The sequence below is a fragment of the Kwoniella newhampshirensis genome, chromosome 6 (genome assembly GCF_039105145.1).
Source record: "Kwoniella newhampshirensis strain CBS 13917 chromosome 6, whole genome shotgun sequence".
Lineage (NCBI taxonomy): Eukaryota > Fungi > Basidiomycota > Tremellomycetes > Tremellales > Cryptococcaceae > Kwoniella > Kwoniella newhampshirensis.
Genome location: NC_089960.1, coordinates 267,891 through 285,712, shown reverse-complemented (window position 1 = coordinate 285,712; position 17,822 = coordinate 267,891). Strand labels below are relative to the sequence as shown.

General features: G+C 50.9%; 5 protein-coding genes across 5 annotated transcripts; 3 read left to right on the top strand and 2 right to left on the bottom strand.

The window, feature by feature from the left end:
• Positions 1 to 262: 262 nt before the first annotated feature.
• On the bottom strand, positions 263 to 3,352 carry IAR55_003299 (uncharacterized protein; the record flags this gene model as incomplete). The annotated part of the gene is made up of 6 exons (XM_066946406.1): positions 263 to 708; positions 774 to 1,078; positions 1,129 to 2,236; positions 2,293 to 2,702; positions 2,767 to 3,042; positions 3,105 to 3,352. The coding sequence occupies 6 exons, from the start codon at positions 3,350 to 3,352 to the stop codon at positions 263 to 265; spliced, it is 2,793 nt and encodes a 930-aa protein (XP_066802798.1).
• Positions 3,353 to 3,666: 314 nt separating this feature from the next.
• IAR55_003298 (uncharacterized protein) lies at positions 3,667 to 7,087 on the top strand (the record flags this gene model as incomplete). The annotated part of the gene is made up of 13 exons (XM_066946405.1): positions 3,667 to 4,010; positions 4,071 to 4,576; positions 4,652 to 4,894; positions 4,993 to 5,393; positions 5,445 to 5,468; positions 5,526 to 5,585; positions 5,640 to 5,691; positions 5,755 to 5,845; positions 5,913 to 5,943; positions 6,004 to 6,067; positions 6,132 to 6,201; positions 6,280 to 6,729; positions 6,811 to 7,087. The coding sequence occupies 13 exons, from the start codon at positions 3,667 to 3,669 to the stop codon at positions 7,085 to 7,087; spliced, it is 2,613 nt and encodes an 870-aa protein (XP_066802797.1).
• A 994-nt stretch (positions 7,088 to 8,081) lies between these two features.
• IAR55_003297 (uncharacterized protein) lies at positions 8,082 to 12,543 on the top strand (the record flags this gene model as incomplete). The annotated part of the gene is made up of 18 exons (XM_066946404.1): positions 8,082 to 8,243; positions 8,393 to 8,527; positions 8,713 to 8,844; positions 8,917 to 9,012; positions 9,090 to 9,108; positions 9,167 to 9,235; positions 9,739 to 9,834; positions 9,926 to 10,214; positions 10,285 to 10,395; positions 10,462 to 11,382; positions 11,484 to 11,554; positions 11,609 to 11,647; positions 11,714 to 11,774; positions 11,835 to 11,877; positions 11,958 to 12,025; positions 12,109 to 12,128; positions 12,200 to 12,292; positions 12,383 to 12,543. The coding sequence occupies 18 exons, from the start codon at positions 8,082 to 8,084 to the stop codon at positions 12,541 to 12,543; spliced, it is 2,586 nt and encodes an 861-aa protein (XP_066802796.1).
• A 224-nt stretch (positions 12,544 to 12,767) lies between these two features.
• On the bottom strand, positions 12,768 to 15,158 carry IAR55_003296 (glutamyl-tRNA(Gln) amidotransferase subunit B, mitochondrial; the record flags this gene model as incomplete). The annotated part of the gene is made up of 10 exons (XM_066946403.1): positions 12,768 to 13,206; positions 13,364 to 13,560; positions 13,629 to 13,804; positions 13,914 to 14,025; positions 14,103 to 14,285; positions 14,359 to 14,456; positions 14,519 to 14,597; positions 14,666 to 14,728; positions 14,788 to 14,864; positions 14,960 to 15,158. 10 exons carry the CDS (start codon positions 15,156 to 15,158, stop codon positions 12,768 to 12,770), a joined length of 1,623 nt encoding a protein of 540 aa, XP_066802795.1.
• A 1,221-nt stretch (positions 15,159 to 16,379) lies between these two features.
• IAR55_003295 (uncharacterized protein) lies at positions 16,380 to 17,682 on the top strand (the record flags this gene model as incomplete). The annotated part of the gene is made up of 3 exons (XM_066946402.1): positions 16,380 to 16,746; positions 16,896 to 17,547; positions 17,616 to 17,682. The coding sequence occupies 3 exons, from the start codon at positions 16,380 to 16,382 to the stop codon at positions 17,680 to 17,682; spliced, it is 1,086 nt and encodes a 361-aa protein (XP_066802794.1).
• Between the last annotated feature and the right edge of the window lie 140 nt (positions 17,683 to 17,822).

Genomic DNA, 17,822 nt, shown 5'->3' with positions numbered 1-17,822 from the left:
GCTCAAGCTTTATATATCGTTCCCGTATCACCACCGCAAGGATGTACTGGATGTACTGGCCTCGGACACCGAGCCGATCGCGGGACTGGCTGCAAAGGAGATCTTATCTATCGCCGAGTCTGCTTGGACGATCTTTTACCATCGATCATCGCGCCACCCAAAGTTCAATCTGGCCAGGTGCCGATACGGGGTGTGGCCAGCTCGGTGATTTAATAATAGAACGAGTCAATGCTATGCATTCGTCACGCGTCGTCGTTCGTGATCAAGCTCCATGCCTTTCCTTCTCCTCGGCTAGCCTAATCATTTCCAATACTCTCCCCAATTCATCCTCTTCAGCCTTCTTGAACGCCTCGACTTGTCGTATTGCCTCGACAGTCTCGTCATCCAAGTCATCTCCTTTCTCTTCCTCACCAAGCTCTTCCTCAGCCCAAGCCGGTGTGGTGGACGAAGTCGAGGTCATATCTCCGACATCGATCCATGGCTCATCATCGCCGCCCTCTGTACCCGATCTGGCTGTTCCACCTTTATCCTCCATCGAAAGCATCAACGCGTATTGCAATGCGTCTTCACCGTCTTCGAGTCCCATGACCTCCATAGCCTCTCGCTCTCTCGCTTCGTGCGTGGTCGAGACTCGAGGTTTAATCGACGTGTTGAAGGGTTTCAGCTCCACTTGATCGTCTACCGCTGCTTTGTGTATCGCTTTCATATCTATCGTGACACGCAAAATCAAGTCAGCTCAAGTGAACACCATGACGCCAGTCCGCTTGACACACCTAAACCTCGCGAACTCCCTTTCCCATCGCCTTTCCCGGTACTGGTTTTTCTCCATCCCCCACTCTCCTTCCCGCCCTTTCTCCCTTTACCAGTCCCAGCACGCCAAGCGAATACCTTTCGGCCTAATGTTGCCACCACCAGGTCATTCTCCAAGATGATCTGATTAACAGTGTAATACCTCCCATCTGGTTCTTCACTGGCTGCGACAAGCTGTTCTCCCGGTGTCAAATGAGAAGCGTGGAATGTCCGCAGGAGAGTGGGTGGAACAGAAAGAGGATCGTATATCTTGATATAGCCATCATAGCTATATGACAAGTCAGCTCAAGAGACTGACCCGTTAAGCAGTGTGCTCACCTTCCTACAGCTACCAATCCACACGATACATCGATCGAGGTGATCTTCCCTTCCATAGCTTCCCAAGATCTGATAGGGTCGCGTTCTCTTCTACCTTCCCCATCCCAGGACCAGATGTGCACATATCCGCTTTCGTCGCCACCCACGACGAAACGTCCAAACTCTACGTCGTGCGCTGGCAGAGGCTGTGATGATGACGGATTAACCAAGAGCGATGTGTGCACACCGTTATGGGCGCGTGGTGAGGTCGACCGATCAAGGATTGTACCCGCTTTCGCGTCCTTGGATAGACAGATGGATGAGACGGGTCTGAGCGACGAGTGGAGGGCCGTCAAAGACGATCCAGTCGGTGAGATGAAAGTCGTGACGGTATCAGAGCCTGACTGCGAGATATCATGACGAGTGAAGAAAGGTGATCGATGATGTCGGATCAAAACCGAGATCAGAAGCTCATTCCCGTCAGGACGGACGTTCAAGTCCAGTTCCTCCACCCCACCATATAGCTCTGCAGCGCCTACATCAACTCTGAGCTCAGTCCGATCCTCCCTCAACGAGTTGAGCCATATCCGCAGATCTCCATCCTCTGTCACGCCGCAGATGGCATCGTGTTCGGCATCGTACCGTACCACAGCGATTCCATCCGCTTTACCGGACTGTTTTCGTTTCACCGCTTCGGACCGGTTCTGTAATGAAGTTTGAACTACGTCCGACGTGAAAAGACAGTCAATGAATCCCGGAACGGACTCAACGTTGAGCGACCGCTTGCCAGTCTTGGGCATATTTGTCGCAGGCTTCAGCTCCCAGAGCTTTATGCGACCATCTGCGCCTCCTGTGACCCATCGGAGTTTGTCCTCGCTTTCATCCTCGGCAGGCGTCTCTACAGCCCAAACGTCCATAATCTCCCCTTCATGACCGTCTTGGGTTTCGGACTGGACATTGACGGAGGACGCTCGTCCACCGCTATTCGCATGGTGCCGTAGTAGCACAGTAGTATGTACACAATGACCAGTGTTGAGGCCCCAAAGGATATACGTTTGCGACCGCGCAGGCAGATGGATGGCGGAAGGCGTAGCAGATACATCAAGGTGCGGTCGGAGGTGAAAGTTGGCTGTACCGAGTGGCTATCAGCAATGACGAGGTATCCTATGGTTCAAACATACTTACCATCTCGTCCTGGTCCCCAAAAGCCTTTAGAGACTTTGCCACTGATCGGATCGCTTCGCACCATTCCACCCGTCACCAAGGAGGCACTAAGCACATAGGGCGGCGGCCTCGTCGTTGCAGCCAGCATCGCTTCGTATTTCTGTCTGTGTGTCATCTTAGTGGGAGTGCTTGATGATTCTGACGCTTCTTCCGGATCATTTGTCTCTGTTGTCTGCGGCTGAAGTGTAGTAGGCGTCGTGAGCTGAGGTCCGGCGGGAGATTTGCCCTTGGTAGGAGTTTGATGGTTCTTCCCAACTACGAGACTTCGAGGTGGTGCAGGGACAAAAGGTGGGTACGATAAAGACAGTGAATGGACGAGTCCAGCAGGCGGCGTATGCCTGACCATACTGGCCTTTGACTGTGTCCAACGACTACACAACAGTTGTCTTCAGTTTGACTTTCAGTCCACCGCGGCGACAACATAAATCAGCTCACTCAAGCATCGCCTCCCTGCTCAGGGCTTCACGTTTCCAGCCTCTTCCACCGGTGTTTAAGCATCCCTGGACGAGGATCATGACTTCTTCCTTGGCCCTGCTGTCTCTAGCAGCCCCGTCCCAAAAGAAGCGATTGACATAGCTCTGTCTCCAGATGGATTCGGACTCGAGCTCTTCGTATAGAATTCTGCATGTTTGAGCTAACTTTGTGAGTGTGCGAGGTGGTAGGTGTGAGAGTAGAGTATGGAGAACATCCTCAGGTAGGTTGAGAATATGACTTTTCGATGTCAGAGTCATCAGTGAACCGTTTCTGATACCTGTTTTGTGCGCGACACTTACCATTCGCCACCTGCCTCCTCTGCGGTATCTCGAACACCTTTTCCCTTCCATCTCCCTCCGCCACTTACGATTACTCCCTTCCCTTTTGAATTGCTCGAGCTGGGTAGACGACGCCTGGTCGTGTTTCGCAGAGGGGTGATGAGAGCGTTGTCGACTGCATCGTGAATTACGATTTCGGAGCGAACGTGATTACCGAGTGGATCTGGCTGTGGGGTGTTGTCAAGCTCGGAGGATGGGTCTGGTCGCATAAAAATGGGTTGAGAAGATATGGCTGTGGGATATGAGAGCGTCGGTGTGGCCTGAACGTGTGTGGGTGCGACTGACAGAATGGGGATATGCGACGTATGCTTATGGAGACAAAATCAGAAGAGTAGCAGGAGATAAAACCAGTTGTGAGCCCAAGTCAGGTCGGGTGCCGAATTACGTAACACCAAGCTCCTCCTCCTCGCACGCGTCGGTGGATTACTGATCATCGTATTATTGTTCTTGATTTATTGTTCAGCTGCACAACTCGAGTCGACCATATCGATCGTTAATCGACTGACCGTTCATGCCCGATTCCATGAATGACCAATCCTCCACTGGAGATCAAGTGGTTCCCCGCTCCCCGCTGCCTGTTGCCGATGGCACGACCACATCACAACAAGATCAGGAGCCGTGTCCACTCTGTCCCTCCACCGGCCCACCGACTCGACCGAACAACGTATCTATCCCTGATGAAGGCGATGACACTGATCTCGTCTGGATAGCTTGTACCAAGTGCTCGACATGGCTTCATTCTGCCTGTCTTCTCCTCGGCGACGAGACCATCAAGAGCTCCATACCTCGAGATATAGTGGAAGAAGTGCAGAGGCGATATGGTGGTGAAGGCGCTTGGTTCAATTGGACTGAATGGATCGATAAGTGGTCAGTCAGCCAGGTACACCAAGTGTTGAATCGCAGGCTGACTTGTTAGAATGTTCTCAGGTATTGTCCCACCTGTATAGCTTATTCCATCTCTCCCTTCAACCCTCGTCCACCTCGACATCCTCTGGTCGCGACGCTGAAGAAAGGTGTCATTCCCTTCGATACTGTTGAGGCCCCGAAGAGATCAGCAAGCTCGACATGGTTGAACACAGAAGGAATCAAAGCGAAGAAAGCTCGTATCAGTGCATCGTCCCGAAAACGAGAGGTCACCGCCAGTCCCGAAGCCTCTTCGAGCAGGATCAAAGGAGCTACAAATGGTTATGACGCAACGGAACATGATCATGCGAGTGTGGAAAGGATTCAGATAGGCAGGAGTGATGGTACCAGTGGGCAACTTGATACGAATGGAAGTACAGACACAACGATATCCGAAAATGAAGGTCGACCGAAACGAAACGTGGTTCAACTGGATTACAACAATCTGAACAACTCGATCGCCACACCCACAACGCAATGGTTAGATCTGATCGCTAACCCTGCGAAGACCGGTCGAACAATCTTAGATGGTAAGCATGGCTCGCTCACCTCTACCAAGGGTCAGTTCCGCAAGCATAGCTGATACTGACGCATGGGATGAACAGCCGACTATCCTCGAGTTCCCGGCAAGTTAGTGACACGAGCATGGCTAGAGTCCTCGTCCCTATCGACGTCAGACACGGATATGCCACCACCGACATGTTTTTACGGACCAAAGAGACGACCAATCATTGTACGACCGGAAGACGGCGGATTTGCTTCTCTAGGAGGACATATTCCGGGGAAAGACTTGACAGTACAGGAAGTGGCGAGGTTGGTAGGGCCGAAGAAGATGGTCGACGTGATAGGTGGGTTCTGTTCAATATCACACATTAGTGGTGTGGTCCGTCCTGGCATCTGGCACCTTTCGGATGATCAAGCTTACTGACACGTCAGAGTACAACAGACGTATCTTCACAACATTCCTCCCAATGGACCATTCAGAAATGGGCAGACTATCTTGACAATTCTTCTTCCTCGACTTCCTCTGCGATACGGAATCCGAAAGTGTACAACATCATCTCGTTAGAAATATCAGATACGGACTTGGCAAAGAAGGTGAAACCTCCAAAATTGGTGAGGGAAATTGACTGGGTGGACAACTTTTGGAATTTTGAAGGGGGAGTGAAGGGAAAGGGCAAAGGGAAGAAAGCTGAGGATCTGAATGGGTACGACGACCGGATGCGTGCAGGAAGTGAGGTGAAGAGCGAAAGTGTCATCGGCAGCGTGAATGGGGATGCTACGCCGAATGGCGACGGAAAAGAAAAGGCCAAAGCACCGTATCCCAAAGTCCAACTGTACTGTCTGGTGAGCGTGATTGTCACTTTGCCGCGAAGTGCTCAGCTGACTGATATACAGATGGGTATGAAAGGCGCATGGACGGTGAGCTTCAGAGCATTACTACTGAACAACCGACGCTGATCTTGCTCTTGGCTTTAGGATTGGCACGTAGATTTCGCAGCCAGTTCGGTCTACTACACGATCCACACTGGTTCGAAAGTGAGCATCATGTCAAGGCGGCTACAATGGCTCGCCAGCTAATCAACTTTGAAGGTGTTCTACTTCATACGGCCAACACCGGAAAATTTGGCTGCTTACGCGAAATGTATGCTTTATGTTTCGTTTTCGTCGTACCAGAAACGATCAAAGACTGATTGCCTTACAACAGGGTCTGGCTCATATGAGCGCCAACAGGATACCTGGCTGGGTGATATGGTAGATGAAGTAAGGAAAGTAGTTTTGAAAGCAGGCGATACGATGTGCGTATATGTATAGAGCACAGCGAACGACATGAGATCTTTTATGCTAATAACCGTTCGTCTTTAGGATCATACCGTCTGGCTACATCCATGCTGTGGTAAGCTGCAACTCTCAGTGACGGGAATGGGGAAAGCTAAGCTGTATCCTGATGTGCTAGTACACCCCCATGGACTCGATTGTTTTTGGAGGGAATTTCCTGCATTCGTACGACATTGACACCCGTGAGTGTTTCAGGCTACATGTTTGATCACAGTGAAAGCTCATGTTGTCGAAACCTTCCCTCAGAACTGAGATTACGGCAAATTGAGATTGATACAAAAGTGCCTCAACGGTTCAGATTCCCCATGTTCGACCGGTACGTACAGTGTTAACATCTGAAGCCCGGCGAGCATGCGACTTGACCAAATTCACATGCTAACAATCCTCACTATAGGCTTTGTTGGTATGTCGCCGACAAATACTGCTCCGAGATGCGACATTTGAGGTCTTATCGAGTTCGTGTCCCCTCACATCCCCCTCAACCACCTCATCACCATATTCTACGTAATCTCATGTCCCTTGCCGAGTTTTTGATTTCACAGACGGACATCTCAACAGACGACATGGCGGAGGATAAAAGGAGGAAGCTGATACACGATCGCATTCCCGGGGAGGTCGTGAGAGATGCCGAAGCATTGGCTAGAGAACTGAAATGGCGGGTGGAGAGGGAACTGAAACTGCAAGGTTTGCTAGATGAAGAGCTGGACCATCGGATGACAGCAGCGGGAGGGGAGGTGCGAGGCAAGAGAAAAAGCAAAGGCGGATCGGAAACGGGCAATGCAAACAAGCTGGGCAAGGTATGGGACAAGCAGCCGATCAGCAGGACTTGGAAGGTCTATCCAGTGTAAGTCTTCGTGGATGGAGACTGCATCTCCCCTACATGTGAGATTGCAGCGCTCATAAATGGCCATGACCTTTTGAGCAGACCTTGGGCGGTTAACGTCCAAGAACCTTCACCTCAGACTTCGCAAGTCTTTCTTCCTCGACCGCATGACTCGACTTCGTCGACTGAGGGCAGAGTAGAGCGGGGAAATGAAGAAGCTGAAGTGACGATCAGCAGTACGAAGCAGTTCAGGAGGAGAGTGAGAGAAACGGAAGATGGACTGGTGGTGGAGGAAAGTCAAGAAGTGATGTTTTCGGAAAAGACGGTGATCTGGGGTTTGAAGAAGGACGAGATGGAAGGAAAGATGGAAGTGGACTGACTGGGTGCACCGATGTGGCTGGGATGCGATGCGGTGCTCATGGTACGATAAACGTTGTATATCAGTGACACGATGACACAGCAATGACCGTGGTGAGACAGAACATCGGGGTATTTATAGATTGCAGAACGACGATCGGAAGGGACTGAGCTACTCTAGTGCGACCTTCCTGTGTGGCTTGTCGTACGAAGAGGTGAGGAGATAACGAGTAGCGAAGAGCAGATGGTCGTGAATGGCACCTGACTTGGTCGCTACGATTTGCGCGGCAGGTGTGTTCCTTGTGTAAAACTCAAGTTGACTGATGGACGGTACATCACGCCAATTTACAGTAACTCTGAGCACGAATGGACGTGCCGGTCCATTGCATGGATATGACTCGCAATTGAGATCAGGTCTTTCCGCCATCATACCAATTCCTTTGGGATGGGATCGAGTTGCGACAGAGAGCTCGTGGTCGTAAATGTCAAGATCCCTTGATACAGCATGACAACGGACGATCTGCCTGTGCGTCGACACTGAACTCACTGATCGCTCGAGCCGTCATCAAACTTCAGCACAGCACAAATATCACACTGCACAGCTATCTAACCATCTAACCATCTGTCTGTCTGTCTATCTATCAACCATCGGGACAATCGTCTCATCACGCTAGCGTTCCATTGCTTCGGCAAAATCAGGTCGGGGACACAAGAGCTTCTACAGTACAACCGATACCGATCGTGCGAAGAGCGGAGAATGAAACGGTGGGGATCAGTTGAAAGGGTGATCTCATCGATGACTCTTTCTATCCCACCCAACCCTTTCTCATCGCCTCACTATCAGGATATAAAGCTCCGTCGGTAATCGTAACAGTCCTCTTCTATTCTTATACCCCTTGTCATTCTTTCACAATCACTTGACAACGTAGATGGATATCTAGACCACCCAAACCATTGACGACTAATTTCAATTGTATTTTCCCGAACCACAAGATCGCAGGGGAACTCATATCAATATGTTCACTTCTCTTGCTGTCCCACTAGTCGTCACCGGTCTCATCTTGATTCTCACGACATCTGTCTCTCGGGTCTTGGCCGACAACCTGTTTGTCGGATGTGGCGACGAGATTGACTTTGTCGATATGGCTCTGACGACCTCGGACGCGAGAGTCTGTCTGGTGAGTCATTTATCTTGTCTCAAATGATCGGGTTTCTCTTCACTTGACTGTTCGTTCTGACCGGCTAAGTGACCTGTGAACCTCGACTATCCGGACAAGTCTCTCCGCTCTCGTGTCAAGTCGCGCTGACACACGATCTGACATTGCAGGACTCGTGCGAGGCGTCCAACTACACTTACTACACTCTCGACGAGTCTGCAGTCGTCTGCAAATGTTACACCTATCCACCGCCTGCCGCTGAGTATATGCCTGGATCGCCCGGGGACTGTCAAGGCGAGATGCAGGTGAGTGAGGGGCCAGTCTCGAAGGAACGCTCCTGCTTGGTGAGAATATGCCCCTATCCACGCCTTCTCCGATGTTGGAGCTTTCGCCTAGACTGCGCCTTGTTCCATCCAACTCAATTGCTTCCTTGGACTCCCACGGCTGGCTGAGAACATCATACTGACCAGCGTATTGCATTGTCTGGTAGTACAACCTGATCAGATCCGATTGGATCTTCTCCAAATGTTACAATTGGATCAACATCACTCAAACCCCTTCAGACTCGTTCAAAGCTTGTCTTGGTCAGTGTGGTTCTCACGCAATCGCCATAGCCAGACCTGTAAGTGTATATCCGTCTTTGCATCGCGCGACTCGATCTGTCATATTGTGTAGCCGGCTTACGCGATGATAGACCGGAACGTTCCCTGGTCACACGGAGTGCGCTTGCGCGAGCGAGAGAGACGTGGAGGGCATGACGGAGACGACTTGTGACTTGGACAAATACTTCGTGAGTGCATCCCCGTTCCCACTTGGTGGTCGAGGAGAGATGAACGGGGTCAATGCTGACTCAATCGGCGTCGACAGGTGTACCAGAACGAGCCGGGTGAGATTTTGGTGTCTCGCTTGTAACTGGATGTGATGCTGACTGCCGAGAATGGTAGCGTCGAAGTCGAAGCGAGGAGGTCGTCTCAAGGAGACCGCAGCAAGAGTCTCAGAGTCTATATGGCGCAGTGAGGTCTGAGAGATTGCAGGTTTTGTGACAGTGCCAAAGGACGATTGACGAATGACGAGATGTTGAACGACATTTATACGACGCGAACGGACATTTCCAACCGAAGGACTGGCGAGTTCGATGACGATCTGGCAAGTCGCGAGCACGCTGATATACAGCGACAATTCTCGACTCTTGTCTACCTTCCCTTGATGATAGATCAACGCATATGTATATAGAGAGGCAGAAGCAGAAGTGAAATGGATATTCGAAGACATGCTGTTGACCACCGGAGATGCCGATGGGGCGAAAAGCGATTCTCTCTCGGTAGATACACGCGACTGCTTTGACCTCCACCCACCAACAGCCACGCCCAAAAACCAAACAAACACAGACCATTTCTTTGCGATTCTCAACATCTATCTACATTGTTCTTCTATCCCGTTGCACCAGCCTGTGCCATGTCGAGAGCATCTTATCGAGAGAGGAGAGTTGTTATCTCTGACTCCGAGTCAAAGTCAGGCTCGGAATCGACATTCGGGCTTGCTCATCAAGGGAGCACACCGCAATCTGTATCCACGCCCGTTAAACAGATACCCGAACCACCCTCACCTCCTCGTGAGTCCCTCTCGACCAGGTCATTCCAAATAAACCGTTCCTGTCTTGTCGATTCTCTCAAGTTGGTCTTGGCTCATATTTGAGTGTCTAGCTCCGACATGTCCTCGAATGACGTTCAGTACCACGAGACCGCTGACACCTCGTCGGAATGTGGCTTTCGCACCTACCCCTTTGAAGAAACTCGATTTCTCCAATGTAAAGATGAGAGCTACACCAGGGAGGAGATTGAACGGGATGAAGATCATGGCTACGTCCGCGACAAAGAGATCCGTAAGTAGATCGATGGACAGTCTAAGAAGCGATGTGGAGTCAGATTTGGTTTTCGATCGGAAAGAAGACGGATTGCAGGAGACGGAAGATCTGGGAGTAGAATTCGATCTGTAGGTCGTCCTATGATCGATCTGTTGTCTATGTGAAACTTTTTCACGCATGACTGACCAGGTCTCTCAGAGGTGCATTGAAGCTGTCCGATCAGCCAGAACAGAATTTGCCGTCACAGGGAATGACCGAAGAATTCGATAGTGATCTGGAGGCGGACGAAGTGGACGGGGATTTGATCTTGTGAGTTGCTGGCTCTTGCTGTCTGTTGATTACATAGACCGTACAGCAACTCACCCTACCTTGTAGAGAAGCAGCATTAGATGATCTGGAGCGAGAATCCTCTGCTGGCATCCATGTCTCCCAACGCATAATGCCGACGCCTGAGCGTGAGGAAGACGGATCTCTCCCTCCTTCTTCACTCACTTTCACCCCCGGCTCAGCCTCCTGTTTGGCGATCGATCCGGTATCCGATCACTCGCCGTCAGGCAAAGAAAGCGATGATGGCGAGCCTGATTGGGCGCCTATCTCACGCAGAACCCCCGGCAAGAGACGGATCATCATTTCGGATTCGGAGGATGATATTCCGGTTCGACAAAGCGGCCGACGGATATTGAATTTGTCAGATAGTGACAACGAACAGCACGAAGGCCCTCATAGTTCTTCTGAGCGGAGCGATGAGGGTCAAGAGAACGAAAATGGCGAAGATGACGAAGGCGGAATATATTACTACGGCGACGACGATTCGTACGGTTCTCTACGCGATTTTATCGTAGATGACGATGAAGAGGACGAGTGTCTGGAAGTCGGAAGTTCGGGAGCTGAAAGTGACGGCTTCGAGATAGTTGATGCTCCTCCTTCTCGGAAGACTCAAAGAAGGGAAAAGAGAGACGATTCGAGATTCGACGATCAGGCAATTCTGCACTATTCGCCACCAACAAAACGACCTCTCATCTTACCAGAACTCAATCGACTGGTCATAGCTTCCTCGGATTCGGAAGCCGACACTGAGCCTGCGCTGACGACCAGGAGAGATAAGAAGGACAAGTCCGCCAAACGTGGTTTATCGAAGCGTGAATGGGCGATGGAACGAGAGAGGATCGCGAGTGAGATCTTTGATGATCTCGATAAGAGGGTTTTTGAGGAAATGTTAGGAGCTGGTGGAGTGAACGCAAGGGTAGAATGGAATAACAGGCTGTTGACGACCGCTGGAGTCGCGCGATCGAAGAGGTGGGTCCGCAGTGAATCAGGTTGAAGCATCGAAGCACAGGATTGCCCGATATTCTTGACTTACATGCTTGACATGCACGGAGCTGAGTGTATCTATGTAGGGTGACGAAAAACGGTGAGACCAAGAAGGAACATTGGATCGAGCTCTCTGAGAAGGTGTTGACTGGGAAGGGTGAGCTTCTACTTCTTGCGCCTGACTATGGCACTACTCATCCAAGCTCCACAGAACAAATCCTCAACACGGTAGCCCATGAGATGTGTCATCGTGCGTCGTTATCCACATTACATATGACTGTGACGAAGCAACGCGACTAACAGTCGGGAAAAAAAGTGGCGACTTGGGTTATCAGCAACGAGTACAAGAACCCACACGGCCGGATCTTCAAGAGCTGGTAAGCTTCTATATGGTGCCAATCACGGCGAGACACACAAAGCTGATGTATAGTTTGTAGGGGTCGCAAGATCATGCGAGCGAGGAAAGACATCAAGGTTACGGTGAGTGATTCAACGAGTCGCTCGAAGGCTGCTATGCTTCTGCTACACCCTGGAAAACCGGCTGATCTGTACTGCTATAGACTAAACACCCATATGTCATTGAGTACAAGTACGAATGGAGATGTTCGAACGAGCGATGTGGTAAGATGTGAGAGAAACGATTCCACGCTTTTCGAGCCATGATACACCCCGTGACAAGCTGACGGACCTCGACTGCGACCTTCGTCATAGCTATAAACGACATTCGAAATGTGAGCTGACCTTGATGAAGCTATCTCTTGCACGCAAGGCTTGACGCTGACGATATTTGGCTGTCCTTTAGCCATCGATACATCCAAACAAGCCTGTGGAAGCTGTAAAGGCAAGCTGGTCCCTCTTTTCCAGACGAAACAGAAACCAGCCTCTGCCTTCCAGCGTAAGTGACACCCCAACCCTTCATGACATCTGCGAGCTGTCCTTTCTTCGAATCTATTATCATTTCGCGCGCTGATTGATCATCCTCCAGTCTATCTCAAGGCGAATATGAAATTTGCGAAAGCTGCAATGCCGGGGTCACCGCATGGTGATGTGATGCGTGCATTGTCGAAGCGATGGACCGAGGCGGGTGATAGTGGCGATCACGAATTGTACTGGAAGGCGTCTGATGTCGACATTGTAAGACAGTAAGAGAGATATGATGACGACGACGTAAGCTAGGGTGTAGCTCTTTCGGCCGATGACTGATTAATAAGGTCCAGGACTCAAGGTGAATTGCATTCTGCGCTCCACCTCGCCTGATGATGCTATGTTGTTGTACATTTAACGACAATGTACAAATGCTTCTCAATGGATCACACCGACCACGTTCTACTCCGATGATTGCAAGGTGATACACCACCCCAGTAATCCATCTACGCCTTCAAAAGCTCTTCCAAGACAGTCTTGGCTTTCCTAGCATCTGCTCTCCCTCCTGAGATCTTCATGACCTCCCCTACTAAACGCATCACCACTTTCTCGTTCCCCTTCTTATAATCGATCACTGCCTTTGGCTGATTTCCCATGGCCTTCAGACACATCTCGCTCAATCCTTCTCCTCCATCGTCATCAGAAGCGGAAGGATCGAGGGAGATGTGTATTCCCAATCGGGACAGTACAGAGTCGAGCTCCGTTGTAGGGTCGACGGATGAAGGGAGGGATAGTAGATGTTTCACGATTGATTTGCCTGTCGTTCCTGTGATGGCACCGTTTTCGATGGAAGCGACGAGTTCTCGCATGAGTGCTGGAGGGATGATGGTTGGTGACCACGATTTGTTGAGCTTGCCTAGTTGACCTAGAGTCTCGTGAACGATCCTGTCGCGGACTGATGTCAGCCGAGCCTATATATGATCTTCTCTTCCGTGGCGAAGGGAAGCACAGTGTCATTTCTTTCAGACATTCAGTTACACGATGCAGACACCAAGTGTGATCCTTATGACTTGGACTGCATGGCGTTTCATGTCCGACTCACCAGTTCATCGCTCTCTTCGCCACCGACCTGTTCCCTCCCACGACATCCTCAAAATACTTCACACCCCTCGCTTCATACTCGTCCAGGCCCAACAACGTCTCCACATCTCTCTTGGTCACCCCATACTCGGTCATCAGCCTCTCGACAGATTGCCAAGGCATTTCCGGTAACTGATCTCTCAGCTTTGTCAGATACGCCTGGAAAAAGGGAGATCACGGTCAGCTCGTTGTCTCTACAGAGAGGACACTGCCGGCTGAAGACACACAGGATCTATCACCATCGCAGGAAGGTTCGAGTCTGGCATATATCGATAATCCGTCGCTTCCTCTTTTGATCGAAGAGGGAAGGTCTGTAATGTGAGCTCGTTCAGACCTCTGGTCTCTTGCGCGAGCGGAGTGTCAGTGTTCAGATAATGTTCGATATGTCGACGTCGCTCCGACTCTGAGAACATGATATATCAGCATTCTAGAAAGAGAAACAAGGCTTCGAGTGTCGTCCAGGAGAGGGGAAATCAAGAGTGGGCTAGGAGGGGGCGGGTCAATGAACCAACCTATGGCAGCTTGAAGGAATCGAACCGAATTGATGTTCTTGATTTCACATCTGGTACCGAACGGCGAGCCACGCTTGTGTACGGAAACGTTGACGTCCACTCTGAGATTTCCCTGTGCGACAGCATAACGTATCAGTAATGATTCCGATTCGTCATTGGTGGCCAAGAGGCGATCCCGTACAGATTCACCTTCTCCATATCCCCGTCCGCCGATCCCACTCTTCTGAGTAACCCTTGCAGCTTCTTCACAAATGCTCCTGCTTCTTCAGCACTTCGTATATCCGGCTCGGTCACAATCTCCATCAGTCCTGTTCCTGCTCGATTCAAATCCACAAGCACCGAACTCCCGACCGTCTGAGACTTGGCTGTGTCCTGTCACCATTAATTCAAAGTGGATATCAGCTTCACGTCGCACTAGCAATCGCCTAAAGATGAGTCAGCTGACCTGTTCGATCTGGAGTTGATGTATCCCGACCTCAAATATCCGCGAGGACCCATTATCGCCTTTGTCTATTTGTATCCTGCCATTCCGAGCGAGGGGATCTGAAAAGTGTTTCACAAGGGCATCAGCTTATTTCAAACTTACTTGGTGGGTGGCGGCTCACTGTAGTGTTGCGTTATTTGGTACGACGCCGGTATATCGTGGTAGAAGTAATGTTTTCGATCGAATGTCGATCGAGGATTCTGTACCAGCATGTCCATATGACGGTCAGTCAAATTGAGCTGAAGTTGATGAGGATGAAGGGACAGACTATGGTGCAGTTCAGAGCCAGCGCAGTCATGAGTGATAGTCTGACTGCATTGAGATCCAGTTGCTGTGCGGGAGCCCATAAGCGATGCTCTTTGTTGTCTTCGGACGGCCGGTTCGACTTACTGGCAGGGTACCCGGAAACGCAGCGTCGTGCAAGTTGACATTGGTGTTGGGGACATCTCCATACGATGTCGAGGCGGCTGCGAGCGAATCAGGCGCAGAGAGTGGCATGAGCTTCCGCAGAACTCGAAGCTTCCGCGGAACTCGAATGAGCAGGAGAACGCAGGCAGCTCACGAGAGAACAGCTTCCTTCCTGTCTTGAGTTGAGCATGAATCTCGAGACCGATGACCGTTTCCCATTCTCCGTCCTCTGCTGCTGCTGTGGTAGTTGCCTTGCCTTTGCCCTTGACGTCGACATGCGTGCTATATGTCCGAGTGCATCTCAGTGCGGAGCTGACGAGACTTGTTGGGACCCAACGCAAGATGGAGGTCATCTGGAGCAGCATGTGAGAGTGATATTCGTGTGAATCACAACTTCGAAATGATAGTAGTGCTTCGACCATGACAACTTCTTTGACGAAAAGAACGAGATCTCCTTGTCTTCCACGTCACGATTCTTTTTCCTCATCTGTTCATCCACGTGGGGATGATCCCGTCCGGGTCTATCATCGTCTCGGAACAAGTCTGTTCCTAATCATTGTGTCACCTGACAGTACAAGTGGTGATATGGTGCAGACCGGATGTGATCACGGTGAGGACACTGCTCGACCGGTCGTATCAGATAGTAACCGGAATGAGAGATGAGAGAGGTGGTACGGCCGGAATTGTTCGGATGATCATCAGGTGGGATCATGATAGAGTTTGTGGTTGTACAGTTAACTATGCGGCGGCCGTTATCGGAAAAGTGATATCACGGTTCCTGAGCAGGGTCCCAATACAAATAGTCAAGTTGACTACTCTACTGCACAAAGCGGTATCAAATGAAAACAACTACCACTCACTACTACAAATCAAGACAAGCTTCACATTCCTCGACCCTGAACGAAATCGCCTTCAACCACCGAACGCGGAGGATAGAGAGAGGGGCTCACAAAGGATAAGTTATTTATTTGATTTGTCGACGATAACCAATTCGACGGTGGTGCGAGGGATGGGTGCTATATGCGGAAGTCGCTCAGATCATCTTTCGATGCAGTGCCAGTAGCCCACATGACATGATATATAAGCAGCGGGTTGATCAGCCAGAGGGGCCGAGGTTGAGTTGCAAACAACGAACTCGTATCCCCCTCGCTTCATGTCCCCTTACTTGTTTTTTCCTTTTGGCCAAGACAAAACAGCATCCACATCACACTGAGCGTTCCGGCCCGTGATATTTTACAGTACTCGTAGCGGCAAACGAACGATTGTACCTTTGTTGTGCGCATACGAGTACCTCCGCAAAGCAAGCGAGCGATTGATCGGATTGGAGGGGATAGATACTCCGCATCCTTCCGCTTATAGAAATCAACCCACATCAACCGGGCTCCGTTTTTGATTTCCCACTCCACATGACCATGCTGCTATTCAAACGGTCTACCACCGGCATCCTCCTCAACACCACCACCCGTCTAATTCCGAGATCAACACGTATATTAACCGCGACCACCAGCACCCACCCCCCTTCTCTCAGTCACAGTCACAATTACAAACGAAACATCCACACCACAAGACCAATCATGTCGACACTCGAAGGCTTCACCATCCCAAAGACGCAGACGGCCGCCGTCGTCAAGGAACTCGGCGCACCACTCGAGATCGAGAAATCCCATCCCGTCAAACAGGCTGCCGATCTCAAACCCGGCGAGTGTCTCGTCCACATCTCTCACACCGGTGTCTGTCACACCGATCTCCATGCGAAAGAGGGCGATTGGCCAGTGCCATCGGTCCACCCCCTGATCGGTGGTCATGAAGGTGTCGGAACCATCGTCGCCATCGGGGAGAACACGCCCAACTCTCCGGTCAAGCTCGGTGATCGAGTCGGAATCAAGTGGATGGCAGACAGTTGTCTCAACTGCGAGTTCTGTCGAAGAGGCTTCGAGATGAGTGAGTGCATCCCCTCGTACTTTTATGCAAAAATGGTCCATCGTCGACCGATCGAATCTCATTTTCACCTGGCTCCCCCTCCGCTTGTCATACCGTCAAATAAGCTTAAATCTTTTTGCTAACGTCATCTCTACTACTCGCTGCAACAGACTGTCCCGAAGTCAAGCTTTCCGGATACACTGTCGACGGTACCTTCTCCGAATACGTCGTTTCCTACACCAACCACGTCACTCCCATCCCTGCGAACCTCGAGTCTGCCGCTGCGGCCTCGATCCTCTGTGCGGGAGTGACCACGTACAAGGCGCTCAAGGTGTCCAACACCAAGGTCGGCGACTGGGTCGCCTTGCCCGGCGCCGGTGGCGGTCTCGGACACCTCGCCGTCCAATATGCCAAGGCCATGGGACTCAAGGTCATCGCGATCGATACCGGTGCGGCCAAGGAAAAGCTCGTCAAGTCGCTCGGCGCAGATGTCTGGATCGATTTCAAGACTTCGAAAGACATCGTCGCCGACATACAAGCCGCTTCGGATGGACTGGGCCCTCATGCCGCTCTCGTCACTGCGGCAAGTCAGACAGGTTACACGCAAGCCATCTCTTATCTCCGAAAGGGAGGGACGCTCGTCTGTGTCGGTATGCCCGATGCGGAGATGGGCGCCAACGTCTTCTGGACGGTCTTCAAGTCCATCCGGATCCAAGGAAGCTATGTCGGCACCAGACAGGATGCCATCGAGTCCTTGGACATTGCCGCCGCGGGCAAGGTCAAGGTCATCTACGAGCAGAAGGGTCTGGATGCTCTCAAGTCGTGAGTTCCAAGTCACACTCGTTACCTATGACATGTACTGATACATCGACCAACGCGATTTCCCACAGCGTCTACGAAGACCTCGAGGCAGGCAAGATCGCAGGTCGTGTCATCTTGGAGGTTTCCAAGCAGTAGACGATATCGTCCCGGAAGGTCGAAGCGGTGGTTGATGTGTTGTACATAGGATATTGATGATGATGCCCATGAAGGAAGACAGAAGTTTAGGTCGTGATCTGTGATATACAGAGATGTTGAAATGCATGGGTCTCATGTGT